Source organism: Eurytemora carolleeae, unplaced genomic scaffold, assembly GCF_000591075.1.
Source record: "Eurytemora carolleeae unplaced genomic scaffold, Eaff_2.0 scaffold283, whole genome shotgun sequence".
Taxonomy (NCBI): domain Eukaryota; kingdom Metazoa; phylum Arthropoda; class Copepoda; order Calanoida; family Temoridae; genus Eurytemora; species Eurytemora carolleeae.
The window spans coordinates 279,089-291,530 of record NW_019396323.1 but is presented as its reverse complement, the minus strand read 5'-3'; the positions used below and the strand labels follow the sequence as shown (position 1 = coordinate 291,530).

The 12,442-nt window shown below is 32.1% G+C and overlaps 1 protein-coding gene across 1 annotated transcript in view; it reads right to left on the bottom strand.

The window, feature by feature from the left end:
• The window catches only part of LOC111700934 (tyrosine-protein kinase HTK16), a 27,786-nt gene extending 15,400 nt beyond the window's left edge, over nucleotides 1–12,386 (bottom strand). Inside the window, exons 1-18 of the mRNA XM_023472018.1 lie at nucleotides 12,313–12,386; nucleotides 11,539–11,577; nucleotides 11,225–11,300; nucleotides 11,069–11,134; nucleotides 10,833–10,908; nucleotides 10,281–10,347; nucleotides 9,820–9,892; nucleotides 8,796–8,846; nucleotides 8,280–8,326; nucleotides 7,843–7,944; nucleotides 7,701–7,746; nucleotides 5,019–5,084; nucleotides 4,768–4,812; nucleotides 4,028–4,067; nucleotides 2,218–2,271; nucleotides 1,501–1,599; nucleotides 1,081–1,177; nucleotides 511–560 (exon numbers count right to left, since the gene is read on the bottom strand). Of these exons, the coding sequence (XP_023327786.1) occupies nucleotides 511–560; nucleotides 1,081–1,177; nucleotides 1,501–1,599; nucleotides 2,218–2,271; nucleotides 4,028–4,067; nucleotides 4,768–4,812; nucleotides 5,019–5,084; nucleotides 7,701–7,746; nucleotides 7,843–7,944; nucleotides 8,280–8,326; nucleotides 8,796–8,846; nucleotides 9,820–9,892; nucleotides 10,281–10,347; nucleotides 10,833–10,908; nucleotides 11,069–11,134; nucleotides 11,225–11,300; nucleotides 11,539–11,577; nucleotides 12,313–12,386 (1,168 nt within the window). The remainder of the gene's footprint in view (nucleotides 1–510; nucleotides 561–1,080; nucleotides 1,178–1,500; nucleotides 1,600–2,217; nucleotides 2,272–4,027; nucleotides 4,068–4,767; nucleotides 4,813–5,018; nucleotides 5,085–7,700; nucleotides 7,747–7,842; nucleotides 7,945–8,279; nucleotides 8,327–8,795; nucleotides 8,847–9,819; nucleotides 9,893–10,280; nucleotides 10,348–10,832; nucleotides 10,909–11,068; nucleotides 11,135–11,224; nucleotides 11,301–11,538; nucleotides 11,578–12,312) is intronic.
• Nucleotides 12,387–12,442: the final 56 nt, after the last annotated feature.

Genomic DNA, 12,442 nt, shown 5'->3' with positions numbered 1-12,442 from the left:
GGGGGGGGGGGGGGGGGTTGAAATCAAGAGAGTAATAATGAAAAAATTATTTTTTAAAGAAAATATATTCCCTTGTGGAAAAAAAATTATTCTTTAAAGGGAATATATACCCTTGTGGAAAAATTAAATATTTTTTAAGAAAATATATACCCTTGTGGAAAAATAAGTCATTTTTAAAGAAAATATATTCCCTTGTGGAAAAATAAATATTTTTTAAAGAAAATATATACCCTTGTGGAAAAAAATTATTCTTTAAAGGCAATATATACCCTTGTGGAAAAATAAAATATTTCTTAAGAAAATATATACCCTTATGGAAAAATAAGTTATTTTTAAAGAAAATATATTCCCTTGTGGAAAAATAAATATTTTTTAAAGAAAATATATACCATTGTGTCTCGTGGAAAAATTAATTAAGAGAATATATACCCCTGTGTTTAAAAATAAATCAAGTTCCCAAAAAAATAAGTACTCATAACGACCAAGAAATGTATTTTAATTTGTTGTTGCCTAAAGATGGTACGGGGTTCCTTAAAGCGCATGGTAAACCGTCACTAAACCTGAAAATTACTAAAATTGAAAAACTGTAAACTGTCACTTTGTCAGTTTGTATCTTTATCCAAAAAAATATTGACATTATTATTGAATTTGATATTACTTGTAATTTTGTAATTAATCTTGCTATTAATAATGGTCAGTTAATATCAAAAGAGACAACCTTCTGGATTATTATTACTTCAAATTAAAACTTTCCGTGGTTGATGTACAGTTTAGCCCAGAAGACATCAAAAGAATTTATAAATGTCGTCTTGACAATTTTTCAATGAGTTTTATACTTTTATACCTAAATTGAGTTATTGTAAAAATAAATAAATAACATTAAAATATGCTGGAACAGTTTTAAAGAGCTCCATAAACTTATTCAATTAAAAAAATAAATATCTGCAGTATTCCATTATCAGTAGATTTAGAAAACCGCATTTTATCAATGCTTTTGGTGTCTCCAAAGTTAAACTCATATGGTTAAGCTGTTTTATAAAATATTTTTGACATTCTGTTTATATTTATAAAAATATTAACCTTGAATAATGTTGAACAAGATGTTCTAGGGAGAGATGATAAGGTCCTTCATCTATAAAAAAGTAAATACCCTGTTTCTCTATCTCAAAATGGTGACCTAACAAACCATATCAAAACTGTAAAAACCAGGTAAATCATATCGTTTTTCTTAATTATTCTCGAATTGTAGATCTTGTTGCAAGTTTATAAAAACAGTTGTCAATGCCAAATTTTCATTTCTTAAATTCATAAAAAAAATTGGATCAATTTTTCTAAATATTTTTAAAATTTTTATTTGGAAAAAAATCAAAAAAAATAAAATTCTAAGTTTTAGTTTTTGCAAAGATTTAATAATTAAGACACATTTTTAAGTGATAAAAATTAAAGAAATTAAATGCTATATTTTACAATTCCACAATATTTTCAAGTTTAGATAAGTTCCTTTTTTCTTCCACAGCATACTAAGAACGTAAAATCTCTTTTTGCTGCTATTTCTGATCAGAAAAGTTCCATCATCCAGTCCCTTCTTTTTTAACTTATCTATAAAAAAGTAAAAAAAATTCTCTAAAATTGGGACAATTTTACAAAAATTATAGAATTATACCAAATAATAATATTGACTTTAAAATTAGTTTCACGAAACAAGTTCCGTTCACTGAACTAAACAGAAGAAGGAGGTAACATTATCGACATTACTGCAGTACGACCTTGTGACCTCATATCTCCTCTAGTTTTAATTTAACGTACAAGTATGAGAAAAGCTGGTTATATTTAAAAATCTTAAAACATTGTTATTCTTCTCAATAACTCTTAATAAATGGAGTTTTGATTGAAAACAAAAAGATTAAATAATCTTACGCAATTAACTTATAGTTTGAGGTGTTCAAATATTGTACACTTCGTGTAGTTTCTAATTGAAAATATGAAGAAAAAATAATATCTCACCTATATCTAATTTAGGTAGATTCCTTGAATGCTTGAAAATATAAAAAATGCATCATTTAAAAAAATTATTTTAAAACTTTAAAAGTTTTTCTAATGAAAAGATGAATAATCATGACTTAATAATATATGACATAATATATGACGTAATAATATAAATAGCTTAGTGTATATTTCAAAACTTACCAAAAAAAAAGATTATAGAAAGTTCCCTACCTAAAGCCTGTTTACGATCGATGCTGGGATGGTACCACTCCGTTTTATTGGTTTCTATGTTTAAAAATATTTTTTTAAACATCCAGATTTTAAAGAAACTCAACATGTATTTTCAACTGACCCTCCAATGATAGATTTACATGACCGATTCACAGCGGTACCATTAAAACCTTTGTCTAATCAAAAAGGAAATTGCATTTTCTATTAATTTTAACTTTAAGCTGCAGAAATGATGAAGAAAACTGTCAGAATTGAACACTTTTAAAGCTTTGTTTATAGAGTAATAGGATTAGTCCGTTTACAGAGAAATAGAATTAGTCCGTTTACAGAGAAATAGAATTAGTCCGTTTACAGAGAAATAGAATTAGTCCGTTTACAGAGAAATAGGATTAGTCCGTTTACAGAGAAATAGAATTAGTCCGTTTACAGTGAAAAAGGATTAGTCCGTTTACAGAGAAATAGAATTAGTCCGTTTACAGAGAAATAGAATTAGACAGATTACAGAGAAATAGAATTAGTACGTTTACAGAGAAATAGGAATAGTCCGTTTACAGAGACATAGGATTAGTCCGTTTACAGAGAAATAGAATTAGTCCGTTTACAGAGAAATAGGATTAGTCCGTTTACAGAGAAATAGGATTAGTCCGTTTACAGAGAAATAGAATTAGTACGTTTACAGAGAAAAAGGATTAGTCCGTTTACAGAGACATAGGATTAGTCCGTTTACAGAGAAATAGAATTAGTCCGTTTACAGAGAAATAGAATTAGTCTGTTTACAGAGAAATAGAATTAGTCCGTTCACAGATAAAAAGGATTAGTCTGTTTACAGAGAAATAGGATTAGTCTGTTTACAGAGAAATTTAACTAGTCCGTTTACAGAGAATTATAACTAGTCCGTTTACAGAGAAATATAACTAGTCCGCTTACAGGGAAATAGAATTAGTCCGTTTACAGAGAAATAGGATTAGTCCGTTTACAGAGAAATAGAATTAGTCCGTTTACAGAGAAATATAATTAGACCGTTTACAGAGAAATAGAATTAGTACGTTTACAGAGAAATATAACTAGTCCGTTTACAGAGAAATATAACTAGTCCGTTTACAGAGAAATATAACTAGTCCATTTACAGGGAAATAGAATTAGTCCGTTCACAGAGAAATAGGATTAGTCCGTTTACAGAGAAATAGAATTAGTCCGTTTACAGAGAAATAGAATTAGTCCGTTTACAGAGAAATAGAATTAGACGGTTTACAGAGAAATAGAATTAGTACGTTTACAGAGAAATAGGATTAGTCCGTTTACAGAGAAATAGGATTAGTGTCCGTTTACAGAGAAATATAACTAGTCCGTTTACAGGGAAATAGAATTAGTCCGTTCACAGAGAAATAGGATTAGTCCGTTTACAGAGAAATATTTAACAAACAAAAAGTTCGACATAAAGAAAAAAAAGGAAAGAAATCTTTTACTAGTTTCTAGCCAAAAATTAGGTTTAAATTCAGATTCTATTAAAATTAAAGGGAATGTAAGCGTGATTTCAAGTTAACCCTCATCGAAAAGATGACAATGCCCGATTAACAACGGTGCCCTTGAAACTTAAATCCTTTATCTTCTATGTTTTCCTGAAGAAGAAATCCGCAAGAGATAACACAACTAAAAATTAATTCGTTTCCAAAACTATAAAAAAATTTATATCTAACATATATCAAAAACAGAAAAGCAGAAATTACAAAATGAACCTGACCCCAATATAAAAAAATACTATTCTGCTCTTAACTTCAATCATTAAGTTACTAATTATATTAAAACATTCCTGGATGAAGTACTGGGTATGAATCAAGGAACGCAGCAACCTAGATATAATCATTTTGAATTTTAAAATATTTTAAATTTGAAAATTTATAAGTTTGTACTTAAAACATGATATGACTAGAACCAACTCCAGTTAAAGGATGGCATCTCTTCCACAATCCTAGGTGGTAAAAAACGATAGCTTGTGCCAGGTAAAGTTTGGACACGGACCCACGGCTAGGAAAGGCCAGGGTGACAGAGCTCGGAGCTGACCTTAGTGTAAACAAACGTTTTTACAGGGGTGTGTATTTCTTAGAATTATTAATAAAATAAAAAATTTGACACATACTCCTTTAGATTTATTTATTTTCCCCAAAAAATATTAATTTCCCCCAATTCAGGGAAGAAAACTCTAAAATATGCTTAAAGGCGGAAAAAATTATTGGGGGGGGGGGAAGTAAAATTATTTTTCGATAAAATATACACCCCCTGTATTTTTAAAGCAAAGAAAGTGATTTTGAGGTTGTACTATGAAGATGGGAAAGGTGGGATGTTGATGAATCTTATTTACCGAAATTACCCAATGTATATCGAAACAGAAAATATTCCTTTCAAAAGTAATATTATTGAAGAATGATATTAAAGATAATTATGTACGTGCGGTGGTTTAACGTTGTTTTATTTTCATTTAAAAACATATCTTTTGAGCATACTATCAATTGTAAACTTTCTAAAATTAAATAATAATAATAATAATAATACCTCATGATGGCCGGTTGTCCTCGCAAGATCGGCCGGAGTTTCATTCTGAATTTGTCGAATATTTTTTGTCAGGTAAAAACTAACTTTTTAAAACATTTTAGTTTTGAAAATTCTCAAAAATCTGCAATATTTATCTAAAATTTTATTTTTTTGTGTACAGTGTACAAATTTTAAATATTTCAGTTCGAAATGTATTTGCTTAATTTTCAAAATAAAAATTTAAAAAACCATCCTTTTAAAAGAAATCGTTCCTTAGGTGTTCTTGGCTTGGATGGGGCAAACTGGTCTAGTAAAGCAATTACACAATCTATGTGTCCCTGTAAAATAAAAAAGATTAATTTCCGAACTGTTTCTGTCTGCTCAGATAAACTATAGTTTCCAGGACCTACTCAGATGAACTATAGTTTCCAAGACCTACTCAGATGAACTATAGTTTCCAGGACCTACTCAGATGTACTATAGTTTCCAGGACCTACTCAGATGAACTATAGTTTCCAGGACCTACTCAGATGAACTATAGTTTTCAGGACCTTCTCAGCTGAACTGTAGTTCCCAGGACCTACTCAGCTAAACTATAGTTTCCAGGACCTACTCAACTAAACTATAGTTTCCAGGACCTCCTCAGCTGAACTATAGTTTCCAGGACCTACTCAGCTGAACTATAGTTTCCAGGACCTTCTCAGCTGAACTATAGTTTCCAGGACCTACTCAGCTGAACTATAGTTTCCAGGACCTACTCAGCTGAACTATAGTTCCCAAAACCTACTCAGCTCAACTAGTTCCCAGACCTACTCAGCTGAACTATAGTTTCCAAACCATCTTATCTGAACTATAGTTTATAGACCTACTCAGCTGAAATATAGTTTCCAGGACCTACTCAGCGGAACTGTAATATCCAGGACCTACTCAGCTGATCTGATCCCGCGATTTAAAATCTTCGGCTCGAGTCGTAATTCCTTAAACCCAACTTTAAGACCCAATCTTAGACCCAACTCTGACGACAGCTTGTGTCACGTGATTGACAGCTGCAAGATCTTTGGCTCGACAATTAAGGAGTTAGGCCCAAAGAAAATAAAACCGACCTTGGTAGGTTTTCGTGGAGAATAAGGCAAAATGTTGAGTCTTATTCTCATAAAACCCCGGAATCCGTCAATTCCTACCATGAAAATCCGCCAAATAGAATATTAAACCGGTTTTTGAACTCAACTTTAACTGAAAATAAGATGCAGCTTGAATCAGAAAGCTCAAGTCGTAAATAAGGCTCAACAACAGCTTAGACACGAGCCGTATTTTCCCAAATTTTTTAAATCGCGGGCTCAGTAGTCTCCAGGATCTACTCAGCTAAACTATAATTTCCAGGACCTACTCAGCTGATCTATGGTTTCCAGACCTACTCAGCTGAAATATAGTTCGCCGGGATCTATTCAGCTAAACTAGAATTACCAGGACCTACTCAGCTGAACTATAGTTTCCAGACCTACTCAGCTGAAATATAGTTCCCAGGATCTACTCAGCTAAACTACAATTTCCAGGACCTACTCAGCTGATCTATAGTTTCCAGACCTACTAAGCTGAACTATTATTTCCTGGACCTACTCAGCTGAACTATAGTTTCCTGGACCTACTCAGCTGAACTATAGTTTCCAGACCTACTCAGCTGAACTTTACTTTTCAGGACCTACTCAGCTGAACTATAGTTTCCAGAACCTACTCAGCTGAACTATAGTTTCCAGACCTACTCAGCTGAACTATAGTTCCCAGACATACTCAGCTGAACTTTACTTTTCAGGACCTCCTCAGCTAAACTATAGTTTCCAGAACCTACTCAGCTGAACTATAGTTCCCAGACATACTCAGCTGAACTTTACTTTTCAGGACCTCCTCAGCTGAACTATAGTTTCCAGACCTACTCAGCTGAACTATAGTTTCCAGAACCTACTCAGCTAAACTATAGTTCCCAGACCTACTCAGCTGAACTATAGTTTCCAGACCTACTCAGCTGAACTATAGTTTCCAGACCTACTCAGCTGAACTATAGCTTCCAGACCTACTCAGCTGAACTATAGTTTCCAGGACCTACTCAGCTGAACTATAGTTCCCAGACCTACTCAGCTGAACTATAGTTTCCAGACCTACTATTTCCAAACAACTTAGCTGAACTAAAGTTTCCAGGACCTATTCAGCCGAACTATAGTTTCCAGGACCTACTCCGCTGAACTATATAGTTACCAAGACCTATTTAGCCGAATTGCCCGGTGGTACCTGTGAAATGTTTTATAAAAATCGAAATAAAAAAAATCCTATTTGAAAAGAAATCTGATTTTTTAGCCCTTTTTTATGTTCTGATTTTAGGGAACCCCAGAGTTCCCTAAAAAAATGTCAGCCAAATCAGTCCAGCCATTTAGCCAACTATAGCTAACATATATTATATATACATTTTTAGAGAGTATGAACAATTCCTACATATAGTTTATTTGGTATATATTTAATAAACAGATATTTTTATCGAAGAGTAGATCTGTTCAAGTTGAAGGGTAGAGACGGACTGACTCCTAGATTCTTGTTTTCTTGTTCGGAGATTTTCTTCTTTATCTTCGAGCATTTCTTGGATTTATCCTCTCAGATTCCTGCTTCTACACATTATACATTAAGAAAAATCTATATAATAAAACAAGACATTCGTACATATATATATGTTGCCTATAGCCGGTCAAATTAAACGGCTGGACCGATTTGGCTAAAATTTTTTGTGGACACTCAGGGGTGGCTGGGGGTGTTATAGGTTGAAAAAAAATTCGAATTTTTTTTCAAAATTTTTTTCTTCAAAATATTTTGTTAAACATTTTTTTTGCCACGGGCAATTGTTGGCCCTTCAGCTAGTATATATATATATCAGCAAAGAGCTTTATTTAGATTAGGGAAAATTCACCAACCTTGTATGCTGCATCGTGCAGAGGAACCCATTGGGTCAATTCATTCCTTTAGGATAAAAAAATTTATGAACTTTTGTTAAAAATCAATAATTTTAAATGTTTCAATATATTATACCCTTTGTTCTACTATTTCAATGATTACCTAATAGTTGGATTAGCTCGTCCTTTAGTAAGCAAAGATTTGGTAAGTTCCTGAGATCCATTTATACAAGCGTAGTGTAGTGCAGTATAACCCTGGGTATCACTGCCAAATAGTAATAATAATAGAAGCTTAAGGGATTGAGCCTTTGCCACAAACTTAAATGTTCTTATCCCTATATATCTGTTCGATCTGATGGTGTAAACCTTTGATATTTCAAACAATTTTCTTAATCTACCAGAATTCATAGATTACAATATCTAATGTCTACGTAAATGGGATGCAAAGATATAGGGATTAGAAAATAAGAGTTTGTGACAAAGACTTAATTCTTTTGTGAATAAAAAAAATTTGAATGGAAACAAAATAGTCATCACTTATTATTCCTAAATGTAATACTTTAAAGTTTCCATTATGAATTATCTGTGTTAGCTCTTTACCTGACATTTACTCTAGTTCCATATTTAAGCAGAGCCTCTAACACAGACTAAAATTTAGAGAATTTCAGCGGTCAAAAATTCATTTTAAGTGACGGTAAGCGTAATTTGAAAAGACCCTGCACACAAAGATGGCAATACCCGATTTACAACGGTACCCTTGAGACATTAATCTGATCAATACTGTGGAAGGTAATTAATGTATTTTTCAAGGTTTCAAAATGTTAATTCCTACAAGTATTCCTGTAGTAGAATATGCGCAAGTCACTTTTGTTGAGAATCCAGAATTGTGAATATCTAAATCCTTGACAGTGTATATATCTACTGTATACTGTATAGTTAGACCCTCCTCTACCATAAAATAATCTATTTTAATAATTATGAAACATCAATATCTTATTTATACTTGATCAGACAAGGCTGATGTGTATCGGGCATTGACATCTTTGCGGCTCACTTGACAGTACGCTTACAGTCCCTTTAAGCTGAAAAAAATGTTCTAAACATCAACAATCCTACCTTATGTCCATGTAAGGTTGCAATATGTAGGGCTGTCTGTCCATCATGGTTCTGTAATTAATATTTAAACATTAGTTTTTAGTAATCATGCAAATTCTTGTTTTTAGTGGTGACATTTTCAAAATCCTGAACAGCCGAACATCACATCTTGGCCCGAAGAAGGTCTCTGAACGATTTAGGCCAGAGGCCGAATTTAAAGAATTTAAGCCGCGGCTTAAATATGGTTGGTTCCACTTAAAATTGTATTCAATTTTTCAAGATTTAAGCTGGCGCTCAATTGAAACCGGTTTTTGGCAGACTTAAGCGGCGGCTCAAATTCATTAAATTCGGTCACAGATTGATTTCGCTGTTCATTAACAGACATGGCAAATATAAATACAAAGATATCAGGTTGTTCTTTTTAGATACTGATGCAATTGAATAATGGACATTGGCAAAGTACACTTCGGGGTAAACACTAGATCTGATCTTTAAGATCAAATAACGCCACTTTTTAGGTATTTTCATGCTCCTAAATCTTCTTTCAACCCCGATCCCATTTGGGTACAGAAATGGAATTATATGGAAACCTATTTTTTGTGTTTCTCAAAAAATGCCAATTCCTGTTTTTAATTCAAGTTCCTACTTTGATATCCAGAATAAAGCGTAATGGTCTTCGTTCAATGGATTTTGTAATTGCAATTGTTATAGATCTTAAAATAGGCCCTGAACATATTCAACAATAAAACAACTGTGTAAAAATCCTCTACGACCATTATAATTAAAACATATTAAACAAAATCAAGCAACACATAGTCAAACATTTTTTTAAAAGAACAAAAAACCTCATAAAATGTCAAAAGAAATTTCTAATTTATGCACGTATATTGCATTAAATCTTCCTATCTTAACTAACAAAGAATAACATGTAGCTTCTAATGCAGGTTTCTTATGTTAATCACTGTAACTTCTACTACATCCATTTTGGAGTCCTTGAATTAATCCGAAAACTAAACTAAAATATTAATCAATTAATTTGTTTAACCTTTGAGTCTAGATTCCTATATCCAGAAGCAAGGAGCTCAGTCACTACAGTTATATTTCCTTCAGCTGTAGCTCTAAAATAATCAACTTTATATCAGGGGGCTGAGCCCCCTCCCCTCTGATAATGGTTTTCTAGAGGATAGCTAACTCCCAATTAAAGGGACTGCTAAGGTAAAATGAAAGGGATATAAGCTGAAGCCTAAAAAATTTAGCAGATGATCGCGACCAATATTAGTTCTTTATGATATCCCTCTCTCGAGAAATTAATATAAAACAGCTATAAAGTTATACCAAAATTCATATATATGTGATATGGTATATGAATAAAACAGATCATATTCAGCAAATAAGGAACAAATCTTAACAGTCCCTTTTAGTAAAAAAAGGTTGAGCCCTCCCACAAATTATTTTTTACAATAACAATTTTATTGGCACAAGGAGTAGGGGAGGTAAATGACTGACCTGTGCAATAAATTCTCATTCCCATGTAATCGAGTTTCTGGTGGTGCAAGGGAGCCAGGTACATAATCTAAATAAAATGCATTAACTATTGTACACTGTACATTAATTTGTACATTGTACTTGAATCTAGTTTTACAAGGTGCTAGATTACATAAGCTTGATGCATACATGGGAATTCAGTAACATTAAATCATGACTCTTAATTAGCTTACTTGTCTCCACAATCCTCTACAGTTACACCTGTATTTTAATTCATCTCTTCGTTAATGACTCTGATCTTACCCAGACACAGATAACCTGACAATCTTATACCTTCCAATCAACTCCTTACCAATCCAAAATATATGTCAATGGATGTGCGTATTCAATTATATTATTTATCGTTGAATAACTTAGGGCAAATAAATACAACCTCCCATGGTTTTAAAAAATATAAATTTTCTTCGATCGTTGACAAATTTTGTCCAGCTTCAAACCAATCAATCATAAAAATATATCAATCGATCAATAATTCATTTATTAAAACAATTAAAAATCTTTATAAGATGAAACCTGATAAGGAATGTTGAAGTCCACTTTTAGAACTAGTTGAATAGAATTTTACCAACTGATCCAATCCGTGAATAACCTTAATAAAATATTCGTTATAAATAAATAAAAAAAGTTATGTTAAGCAACAAGTAACCTAAATAAAAGGTTTAAAGTGACCCAAAAAAATATCATTAACAGACGCACAGGAGAAATTAATAAAAATAAATTTCGATTTTTTTATTATGATCGTTTTTTACCTTAGGTTCAGCAGACAGAGAGAAGAGCGCATCTTCTCCTCGTTTTCTAATCTGATAATGAATAACCTAAAAAAAAATAACCGGAGTGAATATTTTCTTTGAAAATAATATATTATATTTATATTATAAAGAAATACCCCTATAGCCTGTATGTACCTCTTCATTATGTACAACTGATAGTACGTAATCTCCTTCGCTTGTTATTGAGTCACGAACAAGGAAAGTTCCCTCACTAAAAAACATTGCAATCAAATATTAGAAATTATTTTTAAAAACAAAGTTAAAAATAAAATATTTGAATTTGATTAAATGTAAAATATGAAATACAAGAAAAAATGTTATATTTTTTTTAATACATTAGCATCTATTCTAAAGTCTACTTAAATACCAAACTTTGAAAGTTAATTTAAAAGAAAATTTAAGAAACTAAATGAAAGAAAAAAATTTAAAAGATGAAATTAATAAATAACCTGAATCCAGCCTCTTTCAGCTTTGCCTCAGCTTCAGCCCTGAAAAATTAAATATTAATTATTTCCTCTTTATCATATAAAGTTTAACTTAAGGCCTGTCTTGTCAAAGGAATATAAAAATGTATCGATGTATGGTTTGGCATAAAAAAAATCTTTTCCAGTTAAATTTCCAAAAAGATTTTATCAAATAATAAAATAAATAAAAATTAAAAATAAAAGTTACTCCAACAAGTGACCACCCAGTACATCCTTATAAACAAAATAAAAAAATTTNTCTTTCGTCATATAATAAAAAATGTATTATTTAAAAGTCGTCTTTATAATTATTAACAAATTATTAAGTTGAGAAGAGAAAAGAGTTGCGCAGAAGAGTCAAAACGGTAAAGTTTGGATGATAATCCTGGTTTTAGCTAGGATGACTTATGAACGCATCAGCTGTTCTAGGCTAGATAATCCTGCCACAAATTAGGCAGCATTAGCGACTTATGAATCCGTATTTCCTAAACACCGGTGTTAGTGTTAAGAGTGGTATTAGAGCGGTATTAGCTAATACCGCTCTTAAGATACCGGACTCTTGACCCGGCCAGTGGTTTTACATGTGCTGCAATATGCACTTCTGGCCGCAGCGCCCGGCCCCTTAGCCTGTCCTACCGCTGCGCTTGGCATCCTAGCCCGCGTCCATAGCCGCAGCACTCGGCCCATAAATTCTCATTACAGCTAACCTAACCCTCAAATAATACAAAAATAAACAGCTTCGAGTAGATTCATAAATACCGTTTAAACAAATTGATTGTGTGAACTGTTTCGATTGCACGATCACAGATCAAATATACTGCAGAGCGTCCCATATCATATATTAGATTATCTCCAATCTTTAACACCTAAATACGCACATTATACTCAA